This window comes from Eutrigla gurnardus (assembly GCF_963514095.1).
Source record: "Eutrigla gurnardus genome assembly, chromosome: 9".
Lineage (NCBI taxonomy): Eukaryota > Metazoa > Chordata > Actinopteri > Perciformes > Triglidae > Eutrigla > Eutrigla gurnardus.
The window spans coordinates 27,975,943-27,999,316 of record NC_139923.1 but is presented as its reverse complement, the minus strand read 5'-3'; the positions used below and the strand labels follow the sequence as shown (position 1 = coordinate 27,999,316).

The window sequence follows — 23,374 nt, the reverse complement described above, 5'->3', positions numbered from 1 at the left end:
TCGCACCTTTTTCATGTTGAAAACCCCTTAAAAGCTCGTCGACCGCGTGGCGATGTTTAAGGCTTCATATTGGATGTCGTTCGGGTGATTTTCGGATTCAAACAAAGTGTTCGGAGAAGCTGCAGCGCCTCGAAAAAGCTCACTGCCACTTTCACTGAGGAGAAACGTTTGCACTAAAAAGATGTCACGAAATACAAATAGAATCATAATAGAGCCACATTTTTCATTATGTACAATCTCTACTAGACTTACACGGCTAATATAAGCTAGCTAACCACCACCGCCAGCTTCGTGGAGAACGGCGAGGCCTTTATCGTCTCAAAGGTAGCAGCAGACGCAAAGTGAAATAAAAGCTACGTGAAGAAGTTTAAATAAGAGTGCGGAAGTGAGCGTTCTAAAACCTAAAGTTACGAGCGTAACTCCGGCGCTATGATTCCACAGTCGATCGGACTCGTCTACAAACCCAGATATTTGTGAAGACGTCTCTTCGGGGCCTCTCCTATTGGCTGGTCGTAAGTGATGTCACCTTTTTGATCCACTAATAGGATCGAGATGTTTTGGCTTCAGAGGTTTGGGTTTATTTTTTAACGGACATTACTCTCACAGCAGCCGATCCGAAGGGTCGTTTAAAACGTAACGATTGTAACCCCGCCCCTTTGATTCCAAAGGTCAATTCTCTTTTTGTCATGAAATGCATTTAAAATACGTCCAATATGTCGTCCTTGTATTCGTCATAGCGTGGGATGCATATATATATATATATATATATATATATATATATATATATATATATATATATAGTATCAATCAAAATACATAATTTATATCTTTATGGTGGATTATTGGTGTATTTTTTTGGCGGACTTCCGAAAGCAAGCGTCCAGTCTGAATCCGACTTTTATATTCTGTATTTATTCGTTCTAAAAGCTGATTCACTGCTTGCAAGGCCTTCATAGGTTTCACCATCATATATATATTATATTATTTGATTGTATTTTCCTTATAAATATGAAACCCAAATAAACAAAATATACATACTAACAATACACAAATACATTTTGGGTTGAGTACTTGTATCTGTACACTTTTTCTTACTGATGGTAGGCATCTACAGGCTTGCTCCAACAGTATTTTGTTGTACTTGTACAATGACAATAAATATATCTTATATTATATGACTTAGAGAGACGATGGCTAGCTGTTGAGCTCAATTGAAGCGTTCGGTTTTCCTGAGATTGCGATCTAATCAACGAGGTCTGCAGATCCAGGTTAGTCCTCGTTTCCTCGGCTGATGTGAGAATAATGTCGTGTTTGGAACGAGATTAGCTTCCTGTGGTCAAACATAAAAAATAATAAAAAACCACATCCCCCAGAATGCACTACTGCTACATGAAAAACCCAACGGCAGAGTCCTTGCTACATGACAAACTCCACTTTAGTGGCTCGAAGCTACTTGAAACATGAAACATAATCCAACATGTTGAGCCGGCAAAAATTATTAAGTATTCTCACACTGTAAAACACACTTTGTTCAATTTTCACTGCAGTTGACGCCATTCATTTGCACTGTGTAAACATGTACTGACAAAAAGAGTTAAGGAATGTGAGGGGTGGAGTTCAGGAGGAGGTGGGAGTTCAGGAGTCGTGGCGTTGTGCGAATATCTTCATGCTCAGTCCCGGTTCACGCTGCACCAGGCGGCTGCAAGACAGAGAGAGGTGAGACAGGTTTGGAGAGAAAGTGAGGCCCGGGGGGGAGGGGTTCATTTCGTAATTTTTTTTTTTTAACGTTCCGTTTTTCTTTTAGTTAATTAGCGACTAACTGGTTACTGCTGTTGTTTTTCTGGAATCTTTTTAAAAAAGTTGAGCATTTTCGGCAGCATCGGTCTTCCGTACTGGATGTTACCGAGTGAAGCCATGCCATATTGGTTTTCCAGGATGAATAAAACAATTGGATTTTGATATAAAACATTTTTTTTGTGGTCTGTATATGCTATATTGTTTGTTTTAAATTTCAATTAGATTGCAAAAAAATAAATAAAAAATGTTTTATATCAAAATCAAATTGTTTTATTCATTTATTCAAAATACATTTTTTTTGGTCTGTATATGCAATTTTTTGCTTTAAATAAAACATTAATTTAGATTCCAAAAAATAAAAATATTTCTTTTGGCCCTTATATGCTATTTTGTTTGTTTTTAATTGAAATTAGATCGCAAAAAATAGAGATTTTTTTCGTCTGTATATTATATTTTTTCTTTAAAAAAAAAAAAAAAAAAATAGAATCCAGAAAATAAATATTTTTTTAGTCTGTATATGCTATTTTGTTTGTTAAAAAAAAAATAAGATCGCAACAATAAATATTTCTTTCGGTCTGTTTTTTAAATAAAAATAAAAATTGGATTGCAAAAGTAAAATAAATATGTTCCCACATGTAAAGGCTTCCATACCACGTCTCTGCTGCAACACCCCCGTTCTGACTTGAGTGAGATGTTGAAATGGCTCCTTTTATTTTGACCTGATGGATGAAGTGCACCTACCCGGCACGGCTACAGAGGACATGGACTCCGGCTGGCACAGCGTGTCCACCTTCACATGCTGAAAGGCTTTGTTGGGGGCCGACTGGAGGTGCCTGGAATCAGACCGGAGGGTGAGAGAGTGCGCGCGCACACACACACACACACACACACACACACACACACACACACACACACACACACACACACACACACACACACACACCTCAGCCTTTACTGTACAGCTGAAATATTGATGCTGGGAGCAGCGGAGCAGAAACTCCGGATCAGCAGGAGGCTCCATCAGCAGCCTCTTGCCGCCGCCTCCATCACTTAATCACTGTGACCCGGCCCGACTCGTCGAAGAGTGCTAATTAAATGGAGATGGAGGAATCCGTTCCAACCGTCGGAGGAGTCGGGGAGCTGACCAGCAGGAATTCAGAGAAACCAAACGAATGTCCACACTCACTAATGGCCTTCGATGCCTTTGAGATGCTTTAGGAAGGAAACGCTCTGCAGCGATGAGCCCACTGTCTCCACGTTTGCAGATGTTTAATTCCATTTGCTGCTGCGGTTCGTTTTTAGTACATATACTACAGTAGAAGTTCAGATACTCTAGTATCTGAACTCCTACTTGGGTATCTGCACTTTTACCAAAGTAGAATTACAGATACACTCTGGAAAAAGGACAGAGTCAAGTTTTTTACTCAAGTAAAAGTGGAAAAAGTACAGGCTGTTTAAATTTCCTCGAAGTATAAATCAAAAAGTATTAATAAGAAAAAAAAGAAAAGATAATTCCCCTCAAATGCAAATACAAAGTCACCTGACTGTGACTTTAACTGCATCAATGCTTTTTTTTAAATATACAAGTATATAATCTTTTTTTTAAATTTTTTTTACAAACCAGCGATCGTGATGAAAACTCACCTCTTCCACTCCTCTTCTCCGTCCCAGAACTCGTAGACGACGAAGGACAAACCGTCCGGCAGACGCACGGCGGTCACACTGATGTAGAGGGAGGAGAGACAGGTTGAACAGAGGGAGGAGAGACGGGTTGAACAGAGGGAGGAGAGACGGGTTGAACAGAGGGAGGAGAGACAGAGGGAAAAAAAAGCATAGTATGCCATTAAAATTTAAATAAAACGTCATTAATCATTGATGAAATCAAAAGAATTTATCGTAACGTATGTTGTAAAAAGTAATATCTAAGTATGCCAAAAAATCCTAGTATAGAATGTCCAGGAAGCGTCGTGCATATTATTCATATACAGTATATTGTGACGACCCTCCTCCTTCCTAACACTAGGGGGCCCCGTTGCTGCCTCTACTGGTTGTATTATGTTACTCATGTCTTACTGAGGGGTTTGAACAGGGCTGTGATGTAGGTCATAAAAAGTCAATGTAGTATGTTGAAGAAAAAAATCAGTGTGGTATGTGTACAGTATACAGTAATATATCCCGATTTGAATTGAGTTGCAGGCTTATTTTATTGTAGTTTATAATCTTGCTGTTAAGGTATTTTCTCTTTCACCATGGTATTTTATTTTCTCAATGTGAAGCATTTTGTACTTGTTTTGATAAGTGATCTATAAATAAATGAAGTGTATTATCCCGTCGTAAAGTTATTGTACGTATGTCAAAGTCATAAAAAAGGTAATAAAAGTATAGGTAGAAAAATGTCATAGTAAGTACAGTATGGACAATAGTCATAAAAAAAGTTATAGCATACCTGTAGCATGTTGGAAAATGTAATTGAAAAAGTCACATCGAAAAAAAAAAGTAATGAAAAAAGTCAGAATAATTTGTAGAAAAGTCATAAAAAAAGTGTCACATATTGAAAAAAGTCATAAAAAAGTCAGAATAGTTTGAAGAAAGAAGTAATAAAAAAAAAGTCATAGTATGTTGAAAAGTCATATAAAAGTCATAGAATAGTTTGTCGAAAAAGCTTAAAAAAAAGTCAGTATGTTGAAAAAAGTCAGAATATTTTGTCGAAAAAATAATAGTTTGTCGAAAAAAGTCAGAATAGTTTGTAAAAAATGTTTAAAAAAAAGTCATAAAAAGTCAAAGTATGTTGAAAAAGTCATAAAAAAGTCATAGTATGTCGGGAAAAAAAGTAATGAGAAAAGTCGTCATAGTTTGTCTGAAACAGTGGTCGGATCAGCATCACAGAAAAAGAAAGATTAAAAAGGTAGCGACGCCCATTCAGAGTCCGGTGCTCCGGTTCACTACGGCTTTGATCGTGTGTGAGCAACTTTTCCATTATAGCAACTCATCACTTCATAACCACAAACATAAACAAGTTGCTCTGACTCTCAAAGTTCTGGCCTGGTCTCCTTCCCATCATCTCTCCATCCAGATGATTTTTGAGGATTTCCTGCCTCCCCCAGTGACATCATCTTATTACAACATGGCGGCCGGTGGCACTATTCTGCAACATGCGCTGACCTAAACGGGAATGAGCTGGGTGCAAATATTAAAATTAGTTTTTTTACTACCTGCTTTTGAAATACTCATTCATGAAACTATTAGTCTTGGGTGTATATAATACACTGATCGTCAAAGTAAGAACTGCAGTAACTGCTGGGAGACAAACAGAAGAGCTGCATCAGAGCCAGAACCTTGAAGTCTCGCCAAGGACGACTATATCCCTATACATGACTCTGGACTGGAGTTTGCATGCAGCATATTGAGTCTGGGATTTGGAGAAATCTCTCTAGATATTAAGACCGGTTTCACAGCACCACCAAGCTTAAGAGTGGGAGGTTTAAAATATGCACCGTGTGTGTACATCAGACTTTATTACAGGTGCAATATCATATGCACTGGCTGTGCGCTATGATATTAGCATCTCACTGATCCAAACCACCTGGGAGGTACCGTTTTAGACTAAAGATGATGAAATACCAGCGTGAAACACCAAAGACCAGCAGGAGGAAAAAGATGGAGGTCGCACTTAATAAAACAGTGGAAACGGAGCATGTTAAAAAATAAAAATAAAAGCAGTTGCAGGAGTGAGACTTACTGAAAGCAGTCTCTCTGGGTGGAGACGTTCTTCAGGTATTGCTTCAGAGCCTCACAAAAGTCGCCGAGCTTCTTCTGGGAAACCACCATCTCCTGGCGAATCAGCAGCAAGGACTGTAGAGAGACGAGATCGGGTTCGTTACGACCAGACCGTTATATAAACACACACATATATACAGACATACTGGTTTAAACACTCATGAATCCCTGAAAAGAACCACTTTTGCTTTGACACACGTCGGCTGGTTTACTAACTCAAATAAACACTTTTATTGTGGTTTAATTGCAATAAACTGATAAATGTTGCCGTAGTAACTACAGAATAAGGATGATCCGTAAAAAGTCAGAAAACATGCTTAGTCAGGTCTGTCTGTAAGACGACAAGCAAACATCTCTTAAAAGGCTTGTTTTCTGAATGGAGTCTGGCTCCATCGGAGGTAGGTTATACTAACCCTGCAGCTGCTCCATCAACACTTAGAATAAGGTCATCTAGACATACATATCTTGGCAATCCTGCTTTCTGTTTGAAGAGACAACGCTGGCAAAATAATCTAGTACCAGTATTCTAATAATAAAACTTGCATTTTCCCTTTCTGCCCAACTCTAAATCCTCTTCCACACCTTTTCTCCCTCTCCCTTTTCCCAGTCCTCATTCTGAGTCTCCTCCAGAACTCATGATGAGATTAAATCTATTTATCTGTATGGAGATCTCTGCTGCTTTCTCTGCGGCTGTGTTTTAATCTCTCTTTAGAAATATCCCAGAATTCTCTTGAAGGAAGTGTTGCCACATATCGGGTGATGCCGCCGTGGTGTAAATCATCCTCCCAGGACATCTCTATACATCAAGCACGTATCCGCTCCTCACTGTCACTGTGAATGTCTGTTTTATCGGCTTGTAATGAGTGTTTCTCTGTGGAAATCATCGTTTATCTGCTGCCATTAACTCAAATTGCTGTCATGAGGCAACGGCATTTATGCAACATTAAGCCACATGAACGAACACCTGGTTGCTCGTCTGCAAAGATCCATGTTGCATGTGTGTGTGTGTGTGTGTGTGTGTGTGAAGCACCCATGCATAAAAGTGATCAGGCCTTGACAGGCTTATAACAGACTACCTTAAGACACACACACACACGGTGCAGGGCAGGACATCATCCTAGCAACTCAATTAGAAACACTACATTGCCCAGCAGCCTCCTGCTAATCGAATCACTCCCACTCCATTAGCCATCATGCCTCCTTGACCGAATCAGTGCGATTACATCTGCTCCCCTCTGACACGCCGGCGCCCTGCAGAGGCCATAAATCAGGATCTCTAACGCTCGCCGCGCCGCTCCGCCGGCCTCGGCCATCAAAGGTGCAACCGTGAAGCCAGACGACCTTTTTTTTTTTTACAAGCTGCAGTTCTTCCTTTTTTTAAGTTCAGTCCAAGCAAACCACCTAGATAGTCAACATGTTTACTGTGACGGCCTGAGGGGGTTTTAAAGGCCGAGATAATAACGAGGAGCAAAAACAAACCAAAAAAAAATGATTGCCAACATCAGATAAATGCATGAGTTTTCATATTAGTGAAGTGGAAGCAGCCGGATATTAACAACAAGTCAACTAAGAACCTGCTTCTGAGCTTCAGACGTGATCTGATACAGGAATTTGATATTTGCTGAGTTACATAAACCCAGAGACTTAAAAGTAGAGCGTTTTTACACACCGTTATGAATGGAGGTAGTATTATTTTTGTATTTTTTTTAACCTGCTCATTTCCCCACTGTGGGACTAAGAACGGATTATCTTATCTTATCTTAAAACTGAGACCTACTAAAGTAAAGATACAATATTTCAAGGTTCAAAGCGTTTTTTTATCATATGCACAGTAAACCGTGTTTTCCTGTGAAATGAAATTCCTTGTTTGCCAAACCAGTGTAACATCTAAAGTATAAAAATAGATAAATAGTACAAAAACAAAGTCATTTTCAAAGGCAGCATGTGAGACATGAATAGAACAACAATGTAAGGAGGTGCATAACTGTGATAAACAACATGTTGAAGACTGAATCTCTGCTATGGAGATGAATCAGAATTCCGTGGTTTGGTCCTTTAAACGAGTCGGTTCCCCTGATGTGAAACATGAAGGTTCTCGGAGGTCTGCAGTGTTTCACTTCATGCACCGATCGAGCTGGAATATGATGCATGTGTGTGTGTGTGTGTGTGTGTGTTTATTGGACATCGTCGACTCTATAAGTCGTTTGATTGGACAAACGACTTTCATGGCGTCGTAAAGATTTGTGGGGCCTTGTACATAAGGGCGTATACATATTATTGATTTCTTTTTTTAGGCTCCATCAGCATTCTTTAACCCTGTTTTTATTTCCTATTTAAAAAAAAGGCTGTTGCAGTTGATGAGAGCGGAGCGTCAACAATTTGACCTCCAATCTCTGATTGGCTGCTTCGTCGCTGTGCATCAATCTAATCGACAGTCAGCGACAAAGAGTTTGTCAAATAAATCGTAACGTGCCTCTGATTGAACATAAATAAAATGAAGTGCTGCATGTCGTAGTGTTAGCAGCCCATGAATCCACCATCATGACGTTTAAATCCACCACAGCGATGGTATTAGTGCCGTTTATATTTAATTGTTGTGTCACACGCCATGGAGAGCAGCAATGCATTTTGGGACGGTTGAGCGTGGCCGGTGAGGTCACGTCACTTAGAAATGTCTCGCTAATCGAGTATGCATCCGTACGGCGCCGTATTTGGGCATTTGTAGGAAAAAAAACCTCAAAAACTGAGCCAAGAGAGGGGGCAATATTCGGACATTTATAAAGTAGCAGATTTGCAGCTTTATTACGATGCTAACAACCGGTATTTATGCTAGCTAACGTCCCATGAATGTACGAACATTTATTTTTCTAATGAATCCGTCTCAGGCGGTTGGGCTAAGATGCTAGCGGTAGCTTTCACAGTCATAGAGGGCGTAAACAAGTTGCTTGACCAGATGTTTGCCGTTGCTATGACAACAAGTGAAAGCTACCGCTAGCATCTTAGCCCAACTGCTCCGATCAATAAACACCCATAAGATGACAATGATGTATTAATTAGAAAAATAAATGCGTACATTCATGGAAAGTTAGCTAGCATAGATGCCAGTTGTTAGCATCGTAACAAAGTAGCAAACTTGCGATTTTTTTTCTCTGAATATTGCTCCCTCTCTCTCCATACAAAACTCCATTATCTGTAAATTAACGAACCAACTTTTATTTTAAGAATTATGCTAATAATAGAAAATTACATTTGTTTCTCATTTTTGTACAGTAAATTTACTATAATATTTATATAGTATGTTTCTGCTTTCTTTAATTACATATACATGTATGTAAAATGAAAATAATGACCTGTAATTACATATGTAGCTCATTATATAAAGGTTTATGTCCATACTAATAGTTTAACATTTTTCTTTGGTTTTAAGGTACATTTTCTTTTATATTTATGTAGACATTCTGTAATTCCACAACACAAATTTAGGAAACATTTTTCATTCCATTAAACATGATGATCTTTAAGAGTACCTTAATTACATACACATTTAGGTAAAGTGACAATAATTATCTGAAATTAAATATGTAGCTCATTATAGAAAGGTTTCCATATGTGAGTGTTTAACATGCTGGAGGGTGGAACGTTCTCCCACTGGGTTTGAAAATGGGAGCAGCAGAAAGATGTGTGTTGTTGGAGGGGGAGGAGGGGGAGGAGGGGGGATGTTACCATGGGAACTGGGAAATACCACGTTCAGGTCTTCCCACACCTTCTCCCGACCCACCGAGGCCGTCCTTCCACTTCTCTTCAATGCCCCAGTTATTGAACAAAATCTCCCACTATCGTTTCATACATCCTCACTCTTCCTCCTCCTCACTCTTCCTCCTCCCCCGTCTCTTTTCACCATCCTCCTCTCTCCTCCCTCCTTCCTGTGCTCAAGGAATCCCATTTATTCAAGCGTTAGAAATAAAGAAAAGAAAAAAAGAACCGCTTCATTAATTCAGGGAGAATTTGCACATTTGTCCTTGAGCTACAATAATAGATGGATGACTACAGTGTGGTTTACAGTGAAGAAGGAGAAGAAGAAGAAGAAGAAGAAGAAGAAGAAGAAGAAGAAGAAGAAGAAGGAGAAGAAGAAGGAGAAGAAGGAGAAGGAGAAGGAGAAGAAGAAGAAGAAGAAGGAGAAGGAGATCTATGTTGTTTTTTCTGGCTAATTGACTGGATACCTAAAATAAGTAGAAGCCTACTGGTAGGTGGGTTCAAAGTGGTACATTATATTATTGACACACACACACACACACACACACACACACACACACACACACACACACACACACACACACACACACACACACACACACACACACACACACACACACACACACACACAGTACAGTGTCAGCTATTTCCCTCTCTCTGGTTGGAGTCTCTCCTGCCTTTAATTATCTCCGGGCGTCAGCACAGCATTATTCCACTGTGTGTCGGGCAGAATCAATAGAACTGAGGTATTTTGGACAATAGAGCCTGAAAGAGAGTCGGCTGGTTATAGATCCTCAGAGACGGAACTTAATGGAATAATTACACTGAATGCAGATCAGACATCATCGTGAGTAAGTCATCATTTAAAATCACGAAGGAAATTACTGCGATCAGCATGAAGTTGGAATATTGATCAACGTTTTTTTATCTGTGTTGTTGTTTATAGGTTTGCCTTTTAGACATGAAGTACTCACATGGAGGGAGAGTCTTCAAGGTTTCCAGGCCAAGGATCCCCAAGGCCTACAGAGACCCAGCGGAGGGACCCCCAAGGCCTACAGAGACCTGGTGGAGGGACCCCAAAGGCTTAGCGAGACCTGGTGGAGGGACCCCAAAGGCCTACAGAGACCTGGTGGAGGGACCCCCAAGGCCTACAGAGACCCGGTGGAGGGATCCCCAAGGCCTACAGAGACCCAGTGGAGGGACCCCCAAGGTCTACAGAGACCTGGTGGAGGGACCCCAAAGGCTTAGCGAGACCTGGTGGAGGGACCCCAAAGGCCTACAGAGACCCAGCGGAGGGACCCCCAAGGCCTACAGAGACCTGGTGGAGGGACCCCAAAGGCTTAGCGAGACCTGGTGGAGGGACCCCAAAGGCCTACAGAGACCCGGTGGGTATTATACTGTAGGTTGTCTTCATGTTCAGGTGTATCTTTTGAAGAAAACAAGTTTGGGATCAAATCATTTTGGGGATGCTGATGAACTCTCCCTATGGTAATTACTCTCGCTGCCTGAGGGGGGAGACAAATCTACCACACTCCAGCTTTAATTCTGCTGTCGTATGCATGACATTTTTATTTTTGTTTTAATGCCTCATGATGTCGTCTACTTAGAGGTCATCACTGAACAGAAAACAACTCATTTGAAGAGTTATATAGCAGAGTATTACAGCGCGGCGATGCCTCCGGTGAACGGCTACAAAAACAGGTTGCATCATGGGAGCTCAAAGGGAGCCGACACGTAGAGAATGGTGGGGAATGAAGAGCGTTAGTGAGGCGGAGACGGATGAAAAGGATTCATCTTTAGAAATATTTCAGATGCTGTTGCATCGTCATTTCAGTGACGTCTTCGTCTCTGTGAGGTTTGCAGCTCACAAACTCACTGCGAGACGCCGTCATGAACCATCAAGTCAGAATGAATTAGCGCTGATGATGTCAATACACACAGGTACGAGTAAACGAGGGCGCCGGGATTCTTTTACAGCTTTACGGAGGTTCGTTTCGTACGCAGCCGATTTGTGCAAACAACCCGTCTCTGTAATTGCTCTATAAATAGCTGTGTGTCTGAAGAGATTTGTTGTTGTGTTATCAGGCAAAATAAATAAAAATGAATGAGCGAGCCGGCAGTCCCGCCGTGCCCGTACATTATGAAACCACAAAGTGTTCAGAGCAGCCATTCACTCTTAATTCCAACAGCCAAGTCAATGATTACAGCAACGCTCTCGGAGAGTTTTAATAGCACGTGCGATAACATCGGGGAGCTGCACACCACGACCACAGTCTGGCTCTATTAGCGCTGTCATCGGAGGTTCAAGTAACACTTCATCACGGAAAGAAGACCCCTCAATGACCCTCATGCTGGAAGTAGGACCATTTTCTCATAGACTTCTATACAACCAGAGAGGAGTCGCCCCCTGGTGGCCAGCAGAGAGAAGTAGGACCATTTTCTCATAGACTTCTATACAAGCAGAGAGGAGTCGCCCCCTGGTGGCCAGCAGAGAGAAGTAGGACCATTTTCTCATAGACTTCTATACAAGCAGAGAGGAGTCGCCCCCTGGTGGCCAGCAGAGAGAAGTAGGACCATTTTCTCATAGACTTCTATACAAGCAGAGAGGAGTCGCCCCCTGGTGGCCAGCAGGGAGAACGACAGTTTAAGGCACTTCCGCTTTGGCTTTACTTTTCAGAATACTGCTGGTCTAGAAGGGGGGTTAGGTTCTATTCATTCAATCAAACTCAACTGAGTGCAGCTTTCTTGTTCTTGATTTTCCGTATCGTCCAGAGATCTCATGTTAATCAACCAGATAGAATTAGAGTAGATGAGTAATTGAATTGGGTGTTTAAGTGAGAATGTGTCAGGATTTACTCAAACTAAATTACATCATCATGTTTATGTAACGTCCCTCAGTTCCAAAGATGAAACTGCAATGATTCACAAAAATAGAAGGAAAAAACAGGTATCGGGCATTTCTCAGCTGTCTGTCAGTTATCGACCACTATGAGTTTTTAATGTGACTCCTGTCATTATTTTAAAGTTATATCAGAAAAGGTAGAATGAAAAGATGCAAAAGATTTCTTATTAAACTCAGATTGATGTTTCAATATCAAAGATATTGCAGAGGGCGATGCTTGGGCAGCATTTATGTCTATATTTATGACGGAGTACGTGAATCATTGAGGAGGAAGTGTCCGAGGCAGGTCCCACAAAAACATGGAAAGGATTAAATAATAAATTATGGCATCCCTCTTATCTTTTGCCCTCTATTTTCCTCCTCTTTAGTTTCACTTTTTTTACTATATTGTTTGTATTCCTAGTATACCTGCAAATACTTTTGTTTTGTAAATACATCTATTTTGTTCTCTTGTTTGGTAAATTCTTGGTTTGTCATAAATACGACGGTGTATTCGGGCCACCGTAGGAAAAAAAATGTAGCCAAGAGAGGGGGGCAATATTCAGAGAAGTCTCAAATTTGCGAGTTTATAAAGTCGCAGATTTGCTACTTTAACAGCAAATCTGCGACTTTATAAACGTGCAAGTTTGCTACTTTATTACGATGCTAACAACCAACATTTATGCTAGCTAACGTCCCATGAATGTACGTTTATGTTTCTAATGAATCATCCCAACGTGTGAAAATGCCTCGTTAAGGTCCTTAGGGTGATGATGTTGATGCTTATTGTTGCTTTTATTTATATGAGGACAAACTGTCATCTTATGGGTGTTTAATAATCACGGTGGTTGGGCTAACATGCTAGCGGACAGACAGTGTATTGGTGACGTAGCATCCAAAATTATTGGCACACCCCTTCCATCCCTTGATTCAATCTACCACAAACGGACACTACGCAGAGCACGGAAAATCATCTCCGACCCCACTCACCCTGCACACTATGCCTTCCAGCTACTGCCCTCTGGGAGGCGTTACAGGACAATTGCTTCCAGAACATCCCGGTTAAAAAACAGTTTCATCCCAACTGCAATAAACTTTCTGAACTCTGAACATTAAGGATTAAGCATGGCCCTTATGTATTGTGTAGTGTGTATGTCTGTATGTATATCTGTGTTATATGTTTTGTAAGTTGGAACCTGTACCAAGCTGACAACAAATTCCACCAGCCTGGCTGTGTGGTCATTAAAAAAAAAATGAATCATGAAAGTACATGAGCTGTAAAGCCAAGGACTCATTTCACACTTTGGCTCGGCGTGTCTGAGTCAGCACCGCTGCTGTCGGAGAATTACGGATAATTCAAAGAGCATGACCTGCTCACACAGTAATATCCATATTTATAGCCTCCTGATTTATTTTTCATGAGGGTCTTCACGCCGTCCCGAACGTGTCTTTGAACTTCACATTCTCACCTCACGACTGTCTGTTTCATTTCTCTACAACTTATCGGCTCGCATGCGTTCAAATATTTAAACCACATGTTCACGCTCGTTAACCACACAGTGGGAATTTGCTTCCTGAAATGACATCTTTTCTTTCCTCAATCCCAATTTTTTGTTACAAGTTTTGTTGTTACATGGGTAGCGACCTGTCAATCAGCAGGTAAGCCCCACCCCCTAAAGCATCCCCTGCTTCCTGGTCTGGTGGACTCTAAATGGACCATAATGTACTAAATGAACATCATGCTGGATTGAAGAAGACTTGAAACTAGAGATTGAGACCATAAACTCATGTTTACAATGTTTACTGAGATAATACATCAAGAGAGAAGTAGGACCATTTTCTCATAGACTTCTATACAACCAGAGAGGAGTCGCCCCCTGGTGGCCAGCAGAGAGAAGTAGGACCATTTTCTCATAGACTTCTATACAACCAGAGAGGAGTCGCCCCCTGGTGGCCAGCAGAGAGAAGTAGGACCATTTTCTCATAGACTTCTATACAAGCAGAGAGGAGTCGCCCCCTGGTGGCCAGCAGAGAGAAGTAGGACCATTTTCTCATAGACTTCTATACAAGCAGAGAGGAGTCGCCCCCTGGTGGCCAGCAGAGAGAAGTAGGACCATTTTCTCATAGACTTCTATACAACCAGAGAGGAGTCGCCCCCTGGTGGCCAGCAGAGAAAATTCCAGGTTTAAGGCATTGCGATAGAGAACAGTCTGGCGCTCTGTGCCGAGTGCATTCTCTTCAATTATGCGTTTCATTTGCATAAACAGCTGTGCAAAGATGCTGCACAAAATGAGGAAAACAGAGGGAATTACATATTTGACTAATTGGTGCTGTTGAGATTTTAAAAAAACAAAACACTTCAGGCACTATTAAAAGTATTTACTGTTTCTTCATCGTCATTTCCCTCGTGCGTTTATTAATATCTGCCCTTCTATCCCTCGTCCCTTTACATTTTTGTTGTTTAAGTATACCACAACCCTCGGCTTCTATTATTGCTCCTCTGATGCGCCTCCAGAGGATCAAAAGATTGACAACATACATCGCATGCGATTGATTCACCTACTTGACAATGACGGGACTTATTCCCAGCCAGCCGTTCTCACCGGCGTCCACTACAAATAACAATGCACATGCTAATGCAGCTCCACGCCGGCGGGCTTTAAAGGATCTCTGCATCTTCTTCTGCAGCGTGAGATCTCATTATGATCCCTGTGATGTGACTCACACAATGCGAAGGGATGATTGCTTCAACCCCAAAGAGAAGGGGAGATAACGAGTAATCACGTTTGAATATTTGGTCCGGTAGGAGAATGGGAGGTCGGGGGAGGGGAAGGGCAGAATCATGGAAAGGTGAAGAGGAGCTCGACCTTGTTGAGAGTGTGTTTAGAAGCAGGAGACCCGTGATGGTGTTTACGGCTGAATAACGAGATTGTTGTTTGTTTCATTTCATTTTGAACTTTAAGGTTTCCTTCGGTGTTTAGAAAGTCGCCCTTAAATATAATGTGTTATTATTATTATTATTATTATTATTTGAAATGAAGGGTGGAGGGTTAATAAGAAAACGTCTTTCTGTTTTATTTTTCCCCACTTGGATCCAGAAACATATTTTCCTGACAGATGTTTTTACAAAGAGGCACAACAGCTTGGAAGCACAGTCGCTGACTAATTGCTGAAGTCTGCCTTCAATAAATGCAAATTACATAATATAATATTGAACTTGGCTGCTGTATTTGGAGATGCACGCACATTTACAAAGGCCAGTTTTGGTTTTTGTGGAAATATTTTTCATATATAATATATTTCAGCCTCTAAAAAGCTGATTTGTGCTGATAAATCTAAAAATAAAAAATAATTGTTTGAAAGGAACGACGGAAAAGATAATAAATACGCACAACAAGCAGCCATAGCAAACTGGGAAAGTGGTTATTTCAGCCATGATTGAATTTCAGATGTTAAAGTTATTTTCTGGTTCCTGCCTTTAAATATCTCCCTCGTGCTTCAGTTATTTCCTTTGAGATGCATTTTAATGGCAGTAACGTCTCCCTCTCAGATGAGCAGCCGCTCATAAACACCTGTTCTGCTTGTGACCATGACAACCGGACTATTTTGTCTTCCTGCCTGCTGCCGGCTCATGGAGACCAATAAGTGGCTCGCCTGCTGTGAGTAAAAGTGGAATAGGTGATTATTATTACGCTGGTCTCCGACAGGCAGTACAAGATCTGGTCATTTGAACTCCTTGTCCAGATCTAGGGGCCACATTTATTCCACTGATTGAGTGGCCGATTAGCGGCTCGGCAGTGTTGGTCGGTTGATTCAGAATAAAATATCTACAAAAACGATTGGATTGCCATAAAATTAAACTAAAGGTCTGACTTTCGTGATCCACCAGCATCGTAAGGTTTTTTCTTTATGAAATATCTTTACAAACATTTCTTGCTGCCCTGACATTCTGACGGTAGGTTCCCCTCAGGATGTCTAATCAGTTAAATATCAATATTCCATATTAGCATGCTGGGATTAGCATTTAGCTCTGCTTTGCCTACATGTGTGTTCACACCAAATTTTTCGTGTAGTTGTCTGTGGTCCAAGCAGCAAGGTCGCTGCCGTATTTATGTCTAGATGACGTTATTTTAAGTGTTGATGGAGCAGCTGCAGTGTTAGCGTAGCCTACCTCCGATGAAACCAGACTCCATTCAGAAAACAAGCATTTTAAAAGTTTACAAACTCGTCATTGTGATGTTACGTCGGCATCATTTCTATCCCTTTACTGCAATTAAATCACAACAAAATTGTTTAGTTTGGCTTCGTACCCAAGAAGTAAACCAGCCGATGTGTGTCTTGCTATTCACAATGAATTTCAACGAGCACCTCTGAGCACAAATCCGTTTTGACAACAACGCGGTGAAGTAAATTATTGAATTTCTCTCCGACGTGTCAGACCACGGGAAACACATGATGAATTAATGATTATGTGTGCTATAAATAGACAAACAGTCGCTTGTAATAAATGTTGGCATTGTTGGAGAATCTACTTGTTTCCTGTCCCGGTGTAATGAGTGGTGATATGCAGACGGATAATAAATGCTTGTCTGGATAATATCGTTCTGATGGATTTGGATGTATTTCTCTATTTTTGAGTTTTTTATGCATCTGGCAGTGATTCATGCATGAAGAAACTATGGAAAATCTGTTTTTTTTAGATCCATTTCTCACTTTAACTGGCGTTGATGGACTGTAACTGTATCCGGGTGCCAGTAATGCTGCAGCCTTTTTGCTTCATAAGCAAGAATCAATGCAGCGACTACCATCTCAACCACTCTCCGACACCAGAGTTCCTCTGAGTTCGGGGGTTTCTCTCATCTCATGTATCTTCTTTGCATTACAGAGGGCTCCATGTCAACACCATAAATCTGTATTTTCACTCCAGATTGCTTACGTTTGGGCTGTATTGGTGGCGCCCTCACTCTTTAGCGTTTGACTGCAGGCACACAGGTGTGATAGCGGTCTCTGCTGAAATGATATCGGTATTCAGGCTGAAAATGTTCTGATTCATGTTTCAATTCTAACAGCCTGAAAAGATAAAAAGCTCACACGGACGCCCGTGGCTTTTCTATCGTGTGTATCGCTGATCATCATCACACAACCCCTAAACATGCAGTATGTTTCCACGGCGACTCATATGTTCTTTTCTCTCCGTGGGTGTTCGGATTAGAAGACGGGGTGTGACTCTGCTAATTCTCCCAGAGAATACACGGCGACTGTTAATGATTCAGGTCTAGACAACGAGAACAAAACAAGCAGCTTTATCCTGGGAAATAATTCAAAAAGATCGGGCGTTGAGGGTTATTTTTGGACGTGCAGAAACACCGTGTAGAAGTCGTGACTCGGCCGTTGTGGCGCTCCACCTGAGGGTTTGTGCAGTAAAGTGATTCTGCAACCTGCGGCTGCATGTGTGTGTGTGTGTTGCAGTGTAATGCACAATGATTGCTCCTTTTAGTGTCTACTTACTGCGCTGGATGTGCCATCTGTGTCTGTTAGCCTCTGGTGCAGATCAAGCGAGACCGTCTGCAAGGAGAAGCACAACAACAACAACGGCGGCAACGTGTCAATCAACGGGAGCAACGACGAGCACAGCCAAACAGATTGAAGCCGACATTCAGTCGCTCACACTGAGGAAGCAGGACGGGACGTCTGTTTGAGATGAAAATGAAGTTGGGCAGGAGATGTTGGGAGGAGGAGGTGGATGCATGCCGGTTAGAAAAAAGCCCCGAAATGAAACAGAATGATTTATGTCAGCATGGAATCTAAACACACAAGAACACTGCCATGGCAAACTGAACATCAAGGCGTAGCAGCTACAGCTGGTCAGGGTTAATGTATTCTTCATGAGCCCCGATTGTAAAATAAAGGGGATGTAGTGACGTCATCAAGGGCTCAACTGGTTTTAGCTTAGCTACAGATGCTATGCTAAGCTAAGGCTAGAGTTGATTTTATGTTTCCGGCAGATATGTTTAAAAAAAGAAAGGCCTGTGAAGGAGATATAAATGCTGAAAGATTGAGTTAAATGCTATAAGTCATGTAGCAGATAAAACGTCACCAGCTTGTCAACGCAGATGACTTGGAAACAAGCTAACGTGGGATGCTAATTCTTTACGTTAGAGCAGTATATACTATTTAATCCATTCCTAAAGGTGTGTTCACACCAAACACGGATTTCATCATAACATCACGCAGAGGTGCTCTTCACTGAATTTCACTGAGCTGTATCCACTGTGAATAGCAAGATGCACATCGGCTGGTTTACTACAACAGCATGAACCTAAAAATACACATTATTTTGTGATTTAATTGCATTAAACGGATAAAAACGATGCTGAAATAACGACATAATGATGGTAATTTGTAAAAAGTCTGAAGTCATGTTTGTTAGGTCAGTCGCTGGTTTTCTGAATGGAGTCTGGTTGATGGGTGCTAGGCTACGCTAACATTGTAGCTGCTCCTTCAACACTCCAAATAAGGTCATCTTGACATAAATACAGCAGAGACCTTGTTGTTTGGACCACAGACAGTCTCTGGTCCTCGACATAGTCTGGTCTGGTCTCTGGACTAATGTGAACTACTATCTAGACCTCTGGGGGACCTCAGACCGCTACGGTATGTTTGGTTTGAACACACCTTGAACCTTTTGCTCTCCAGGTTCCTGTGATGACGAGTGATCTCTCTTCAATTATTCAAATAAAAACTTACGTGAAGCAGAAACAACATTAGCGGATGTGTGCTAATGCTACAGTGTGTTCATGTGTGTGTGTGTGTGTGTGTGTGTGAGGACCCAGCGTGATGATGAGACATTGATTTCTAGCTCTCCTCTCCATGCTCGGCGTCTGGGAGTCAGTTATATAAAAACCTGCTCTAATAAATCACAGCGAGTGCTGCAGGTTTCCGTCGCCACGGCGACTGATGAGCGCTGCTGTTTGCCGCTGTGAAAGAAAAGTGTCTGAGAACTTTAGCAGAAACACACTTGAGCTGTCGGATGTAAAAATCGGAGAGATTTCAGCTCAACGTGACACAAAGACTTGCTGTGTTAAAGGCGCACAACCGACACTGAAGTGACTTTTATATGTAATGTACTACAAAGAGTGACATCAAACCTGCGTTAATATTATAGCTAATATAGATATTTTTTATCCATATAGCAGGAAGAAAGCAACATTGGCGTTCGCTATCTCGTCCAGGAGGATCAAACGTGAGGAGTATATCATCTCCCAGAATTCACAGCTCGGCCTCTCTAAAGCCGAGACCCCGGCAGGTAAAACCAGCCGAGGGCAGAGAAACGCCTCCTCGGAGCCGCATCACGCTTTGATGCGATTACTGCAGTATAATGTCTGGGCCTTCTGCAAAAATGTAATCCGGCGGAAAATGTCTTTTCATTTGCATGAAAAAAAAAGAAAAAGTAATTTGGTGACCTATTTCTTTTCTGTGAAGTGTTTTTCTGCTTGTTCTCTGTTCCGTAGCAGTAATTTGGGAGAGTCGTTCATTCTTCGCCAGCGTGGGAAAAAGACACAAATATGCAGCAGCCTGAGTAACAGAAGTCTGAAGGACGGAGTATTATAACAGGAACCGTGTTGGGTCACTTTATTTTGGAAATAAATCAGCATCGATGCTCATTGAAGTCGTTAATCTGGATGAATTAGACAGATTTTCAGTGTTCGATAAAGAAAACAAACTTTATTCTGATCACTTACTGAAAAAGTGTCTTTGAATCAATGCGTAACACATTTAGGGGATGTATATATATATATATATATTTATAGCATTAATCAATAAGAAACGAATCGTTCCTAAACCCCGTCTTCGTTCCCGTATCACCGTTAGAAATGGACCTGACCGCGTTAAGTCGCCGTGAGACGGAGTAAACATGTCGGACCCCGGGGGGAGTAATGGGCTCTCGGGAGGGGGGATCCGAGATCACAGCTGATTGTCGAATGTTTCATCGTCGGAGGTCGGAGGTCGCTGGGACCGAGCGAAGCAACTCGATTTAAACCCAAACAGTTTTGTTAGAAGTGTATTAAATCAGCATCGGAGGGCCGGCGGCTAAAGGTCGTTTCTAAGGAGGCGAGAGCAGGTACAGTACACGAAACCCATCAAATATTTAGGTTTTTCGTTCTCCCCTCCTCCCACTGCCTCCCCCTCCCTCCCACTGCCTCCCCCTCCCTCGCTGCTGGCAGTACATTGTGTTTAGTTATTCTGAGCTCTTGCTGCTGTCGTGGCCTCGTCGCTCCCCAAACAGCTGAGTCTGCCAGGGCTCCATTAGCCTTCACATGTTCACCCAGACTGGACCAGAGGGAGGTAAAGATGGAGGAACCAAGGGAGGAGGAGGAGGAGGAGGAAGGTAGATAAATGTAATGATGGAGGAACGAAGGGAGGAGGAGGACGAGGAGGAGGAGGAAGGTAGATACATGTAAAGATGGAGGAACCAAAGGAGGAGGAGGAGGAGGAAGGTAGGAGGTAGATAGATGTAATGATGGAGGAACGAAGGGAGGAGAAGGAGGAGGAGAAGGAGTAGGAGGAAGAGGAGGAAGGTGGGAGGTAGATAGATGTAATGATGGAGGAATGAAGGGGGGAAGAGGAGGAAGAGGAGGGGGAGTATAGAAAAAGACAGCGGTTCTCCCTCCCGACCTTTGACCTCTCCTCTCCATCTTTAGTCTTTCTCCTTTTCTTTCTTTAACATCAGTTTGTTTCTTTGGTCCAGATTTACAAACGTTGACCCGCGACGACTTCATGACAAAGTCTGCTAAATTACATTCAATCCATAAGGTTGTGATGTTCCTCAAACATGTGGGGAACTTCAGACTTCACAATAAAACCATATTTTAGACACAAAGTCAAAACGTGTTATTCTTTGTTGTTTTCATGAGATTTCCAGACAATCAAACTATCTCCACCTTATCCTGTAAGACTTTGGTTATGGTGAGGGTTTGGGAGTGGTTAGGGTTAGGATAAGCCTGCAGGGGAATCATGCATGTGTGTGTGTGTGAGAGTGTGTGTGTGTGTGTGTGTGTGTGTGTGTGTGTGTGTGAGAGTGTGTGTGTGTGTGTGTGTGTGTGTGAGAGTGTGTGTGTGTGTGTGTGTGTGAGAGTGTGTGTGTGTGTGTGTTCTTGCCTTATTCTCCAGTCTGCCGATCAGCTCAGCCAGGCGGTTAATCTGAGCATCCAGACCTTCTTTCCTCACCTCCACTGCACCTGCAACACAAACATGCACACATATTATAATATAAAATAAATACGGATATGAAATTAACCTGCTGGTCTCTGGGGGGTCGGGACCCGATCTCACGCCGCCGGATTACATTTATTCAAATATGTCCAATATTAATATAATTCCCCGAGCCTGACCGGAGGTTATCACGTCTTCCTCCTGAGAAGAAACTCGTCATCCTGTGTTGAAAGGCTTTTTGGAGAAGTGGTGCAGCCCCGGATCCTGATTGGTCACATGGTGGACCAACCGAGGAGTCACCGCACAGGACATAAAGAAATGATATCGTACTCCTTCATCTTCATCTCTCTCCGTGTTCATTTCTGTTGTTTCATCATGAATATTTCATGTGGAGTGGGACTTCCAAAGTGGCAGATAAATCAGCAATTATATGTGTTTATGGGAAGGAACGTGGTGCGTTCAAAGACGGTAAAGGCAGAGTGATGGTGGGAGCCGGCTCCTTTGAGGCGCTCTCTTATTCTGGACCCTTCCAAACAAGCTTCCGTCTATAATTTTACTTTTAGTGAGAAGTCGTATATTTGTCATATTATTATAAGTAGTAAGTATAAGTAAGTAAAAAGTGAGATGATTTCTGTTTAACAAATACATACATTCAAACAAAAACATTTGCATGTATTTTTGGTTTCAATTCAGCAACTCAGATTAGCTAACGATAGCTAGTAGACAGCTAGCAGGTGGGACAAGCCTCAAGTGGCCATTTGAGGAACTGCAGTTCATCACATTGCACCTTTAACTATTTAACGTTCAGGGAAATGTGCAGAACTGGACTCGTGTTCTTTGTTGATGATGGTTGCTTATCTATGTGTGTTGTTCAAGACCACCTAGATCTGTATGACCAAGACCAGAGGGGATCGGGACTGAATGGAGACCTTGAGGGGTTGCGATCCATAGTCACTCCTCACATTGATCCCAAAGGAAATAATACAAAAGGCTTCTCCGAGGTGACGAAACCCAGACCGTCAAAAAGTCACCTGACCGACGGTGTGATGGGAATAAAAAACTGTGACAAATAACATGTTGTTCACACTTCTAATCATCTTCCTGTCCCCCTTCATTTCTCTCTCCTCCCTCCCCCCCTCCCCCCTCCCCCCCCTCCCCCCTCACACACAGTTAATTGGAGAATTGGCTGCCCACTCTTCATTAAAAGCTTTAACAGCCAGTCAATTAGGAGCTGCCTCCCCCTCTCCACACCAAACACATGCAAACACTCATCAGCTAAACCCAGAGCCCGTAACCATGGAGACGCCCGGAGACAAAAGCCAAGTGGTCATTTCCGACAGACTAGAAAGTAAGCATCGCGCTCAATTATAGAAGAGTGTGAGGACTTACAGCCTTTAAGGAGGAGGAGGGGGAGGAGGGTCTCTGCTGACTTCCTCCTCAATTAAACCTGATTTGAGTTCTTCCACATTCACCTAATTTAACTTTCCACTCTCTGGCAGCCAGTATTTAAATCATGAAGAAAAAAGAGCTCATTACGCCATCTCTCAAAAGCTTGCAAACGTTTTGTTCCGCGTGTTCTCTTCCGTTCTCCTATTGGATATCGTTTATACATATAAATAATTTACAGCCAGCAAATCCACAAAGAATACACCATGAAATGTGCATTATTTTCTACTTCTATGGGCTCCGTCTCACAAAACATACAACGCAAACTAGGAACCTTTGAACCGTGAATTGATGGATTCATTTAGTGAAGACAACGTAGTGATGAATGATGGATTTAACCTGCAGCCGGGCGGCTTCTTCGGATCGGACGCGTTCCATTCCTCTCCATTGGCCGAGCCCATGCAGAGCACACATACGGTGAAATAATACATCATTAATGAGGATTAATTGACTTTATTAAACGCTTGCAGTCCGTTTTCCACATTAACACACCGGGCAACTAATGTG

The 23,374-nt window shown here is 42.0% G+C and overlaps 1 protein-coding gene across 1 annotated transcript in view; it reads right to left on the bottom strand.

Moving 5' to 3' along the window:
- Window positions 1-1,612: 1,612 nt before the first annotated feature.
- Window positions 1,613-23,374, bottom strand: part of necab2 (N-terminal EF-hand calcium binding protein 2) — a 75,809-nt gene continuing 54,047 nt past the window's right edge. The window contains exons 8-13 of the mRNA XM_084016763.1: window positions 21,368-21,447; window positions 17,717-17,773; window positions 5,537-5,649; window positions 3,442-3,519; window positions 2,539-2,630; window positions 1,613-1,699 (exon numbers count right to left, since the gene is read on the bottom strand). Of these exons, the coding sequence (XP_083872889.1) occupies window positions 1,671-1,699; window positions 2,539-2,630; window positions 3,442-3,519; window positions 5,537-5,649; window positions 17,717-17,773; window positions 21,368-21,447 (449 nt within the window). The 3' untranslated portion in view covers window positions 1,613-1,670. The remainder of the gene's footprint in view (window positions 1,700-2,538; window positions 2,631-3,441; window positions 3,520-5,536; window positions 5,650-17,716; window positions 17,774-21,367; window positions 21,448-23,374) is intronic.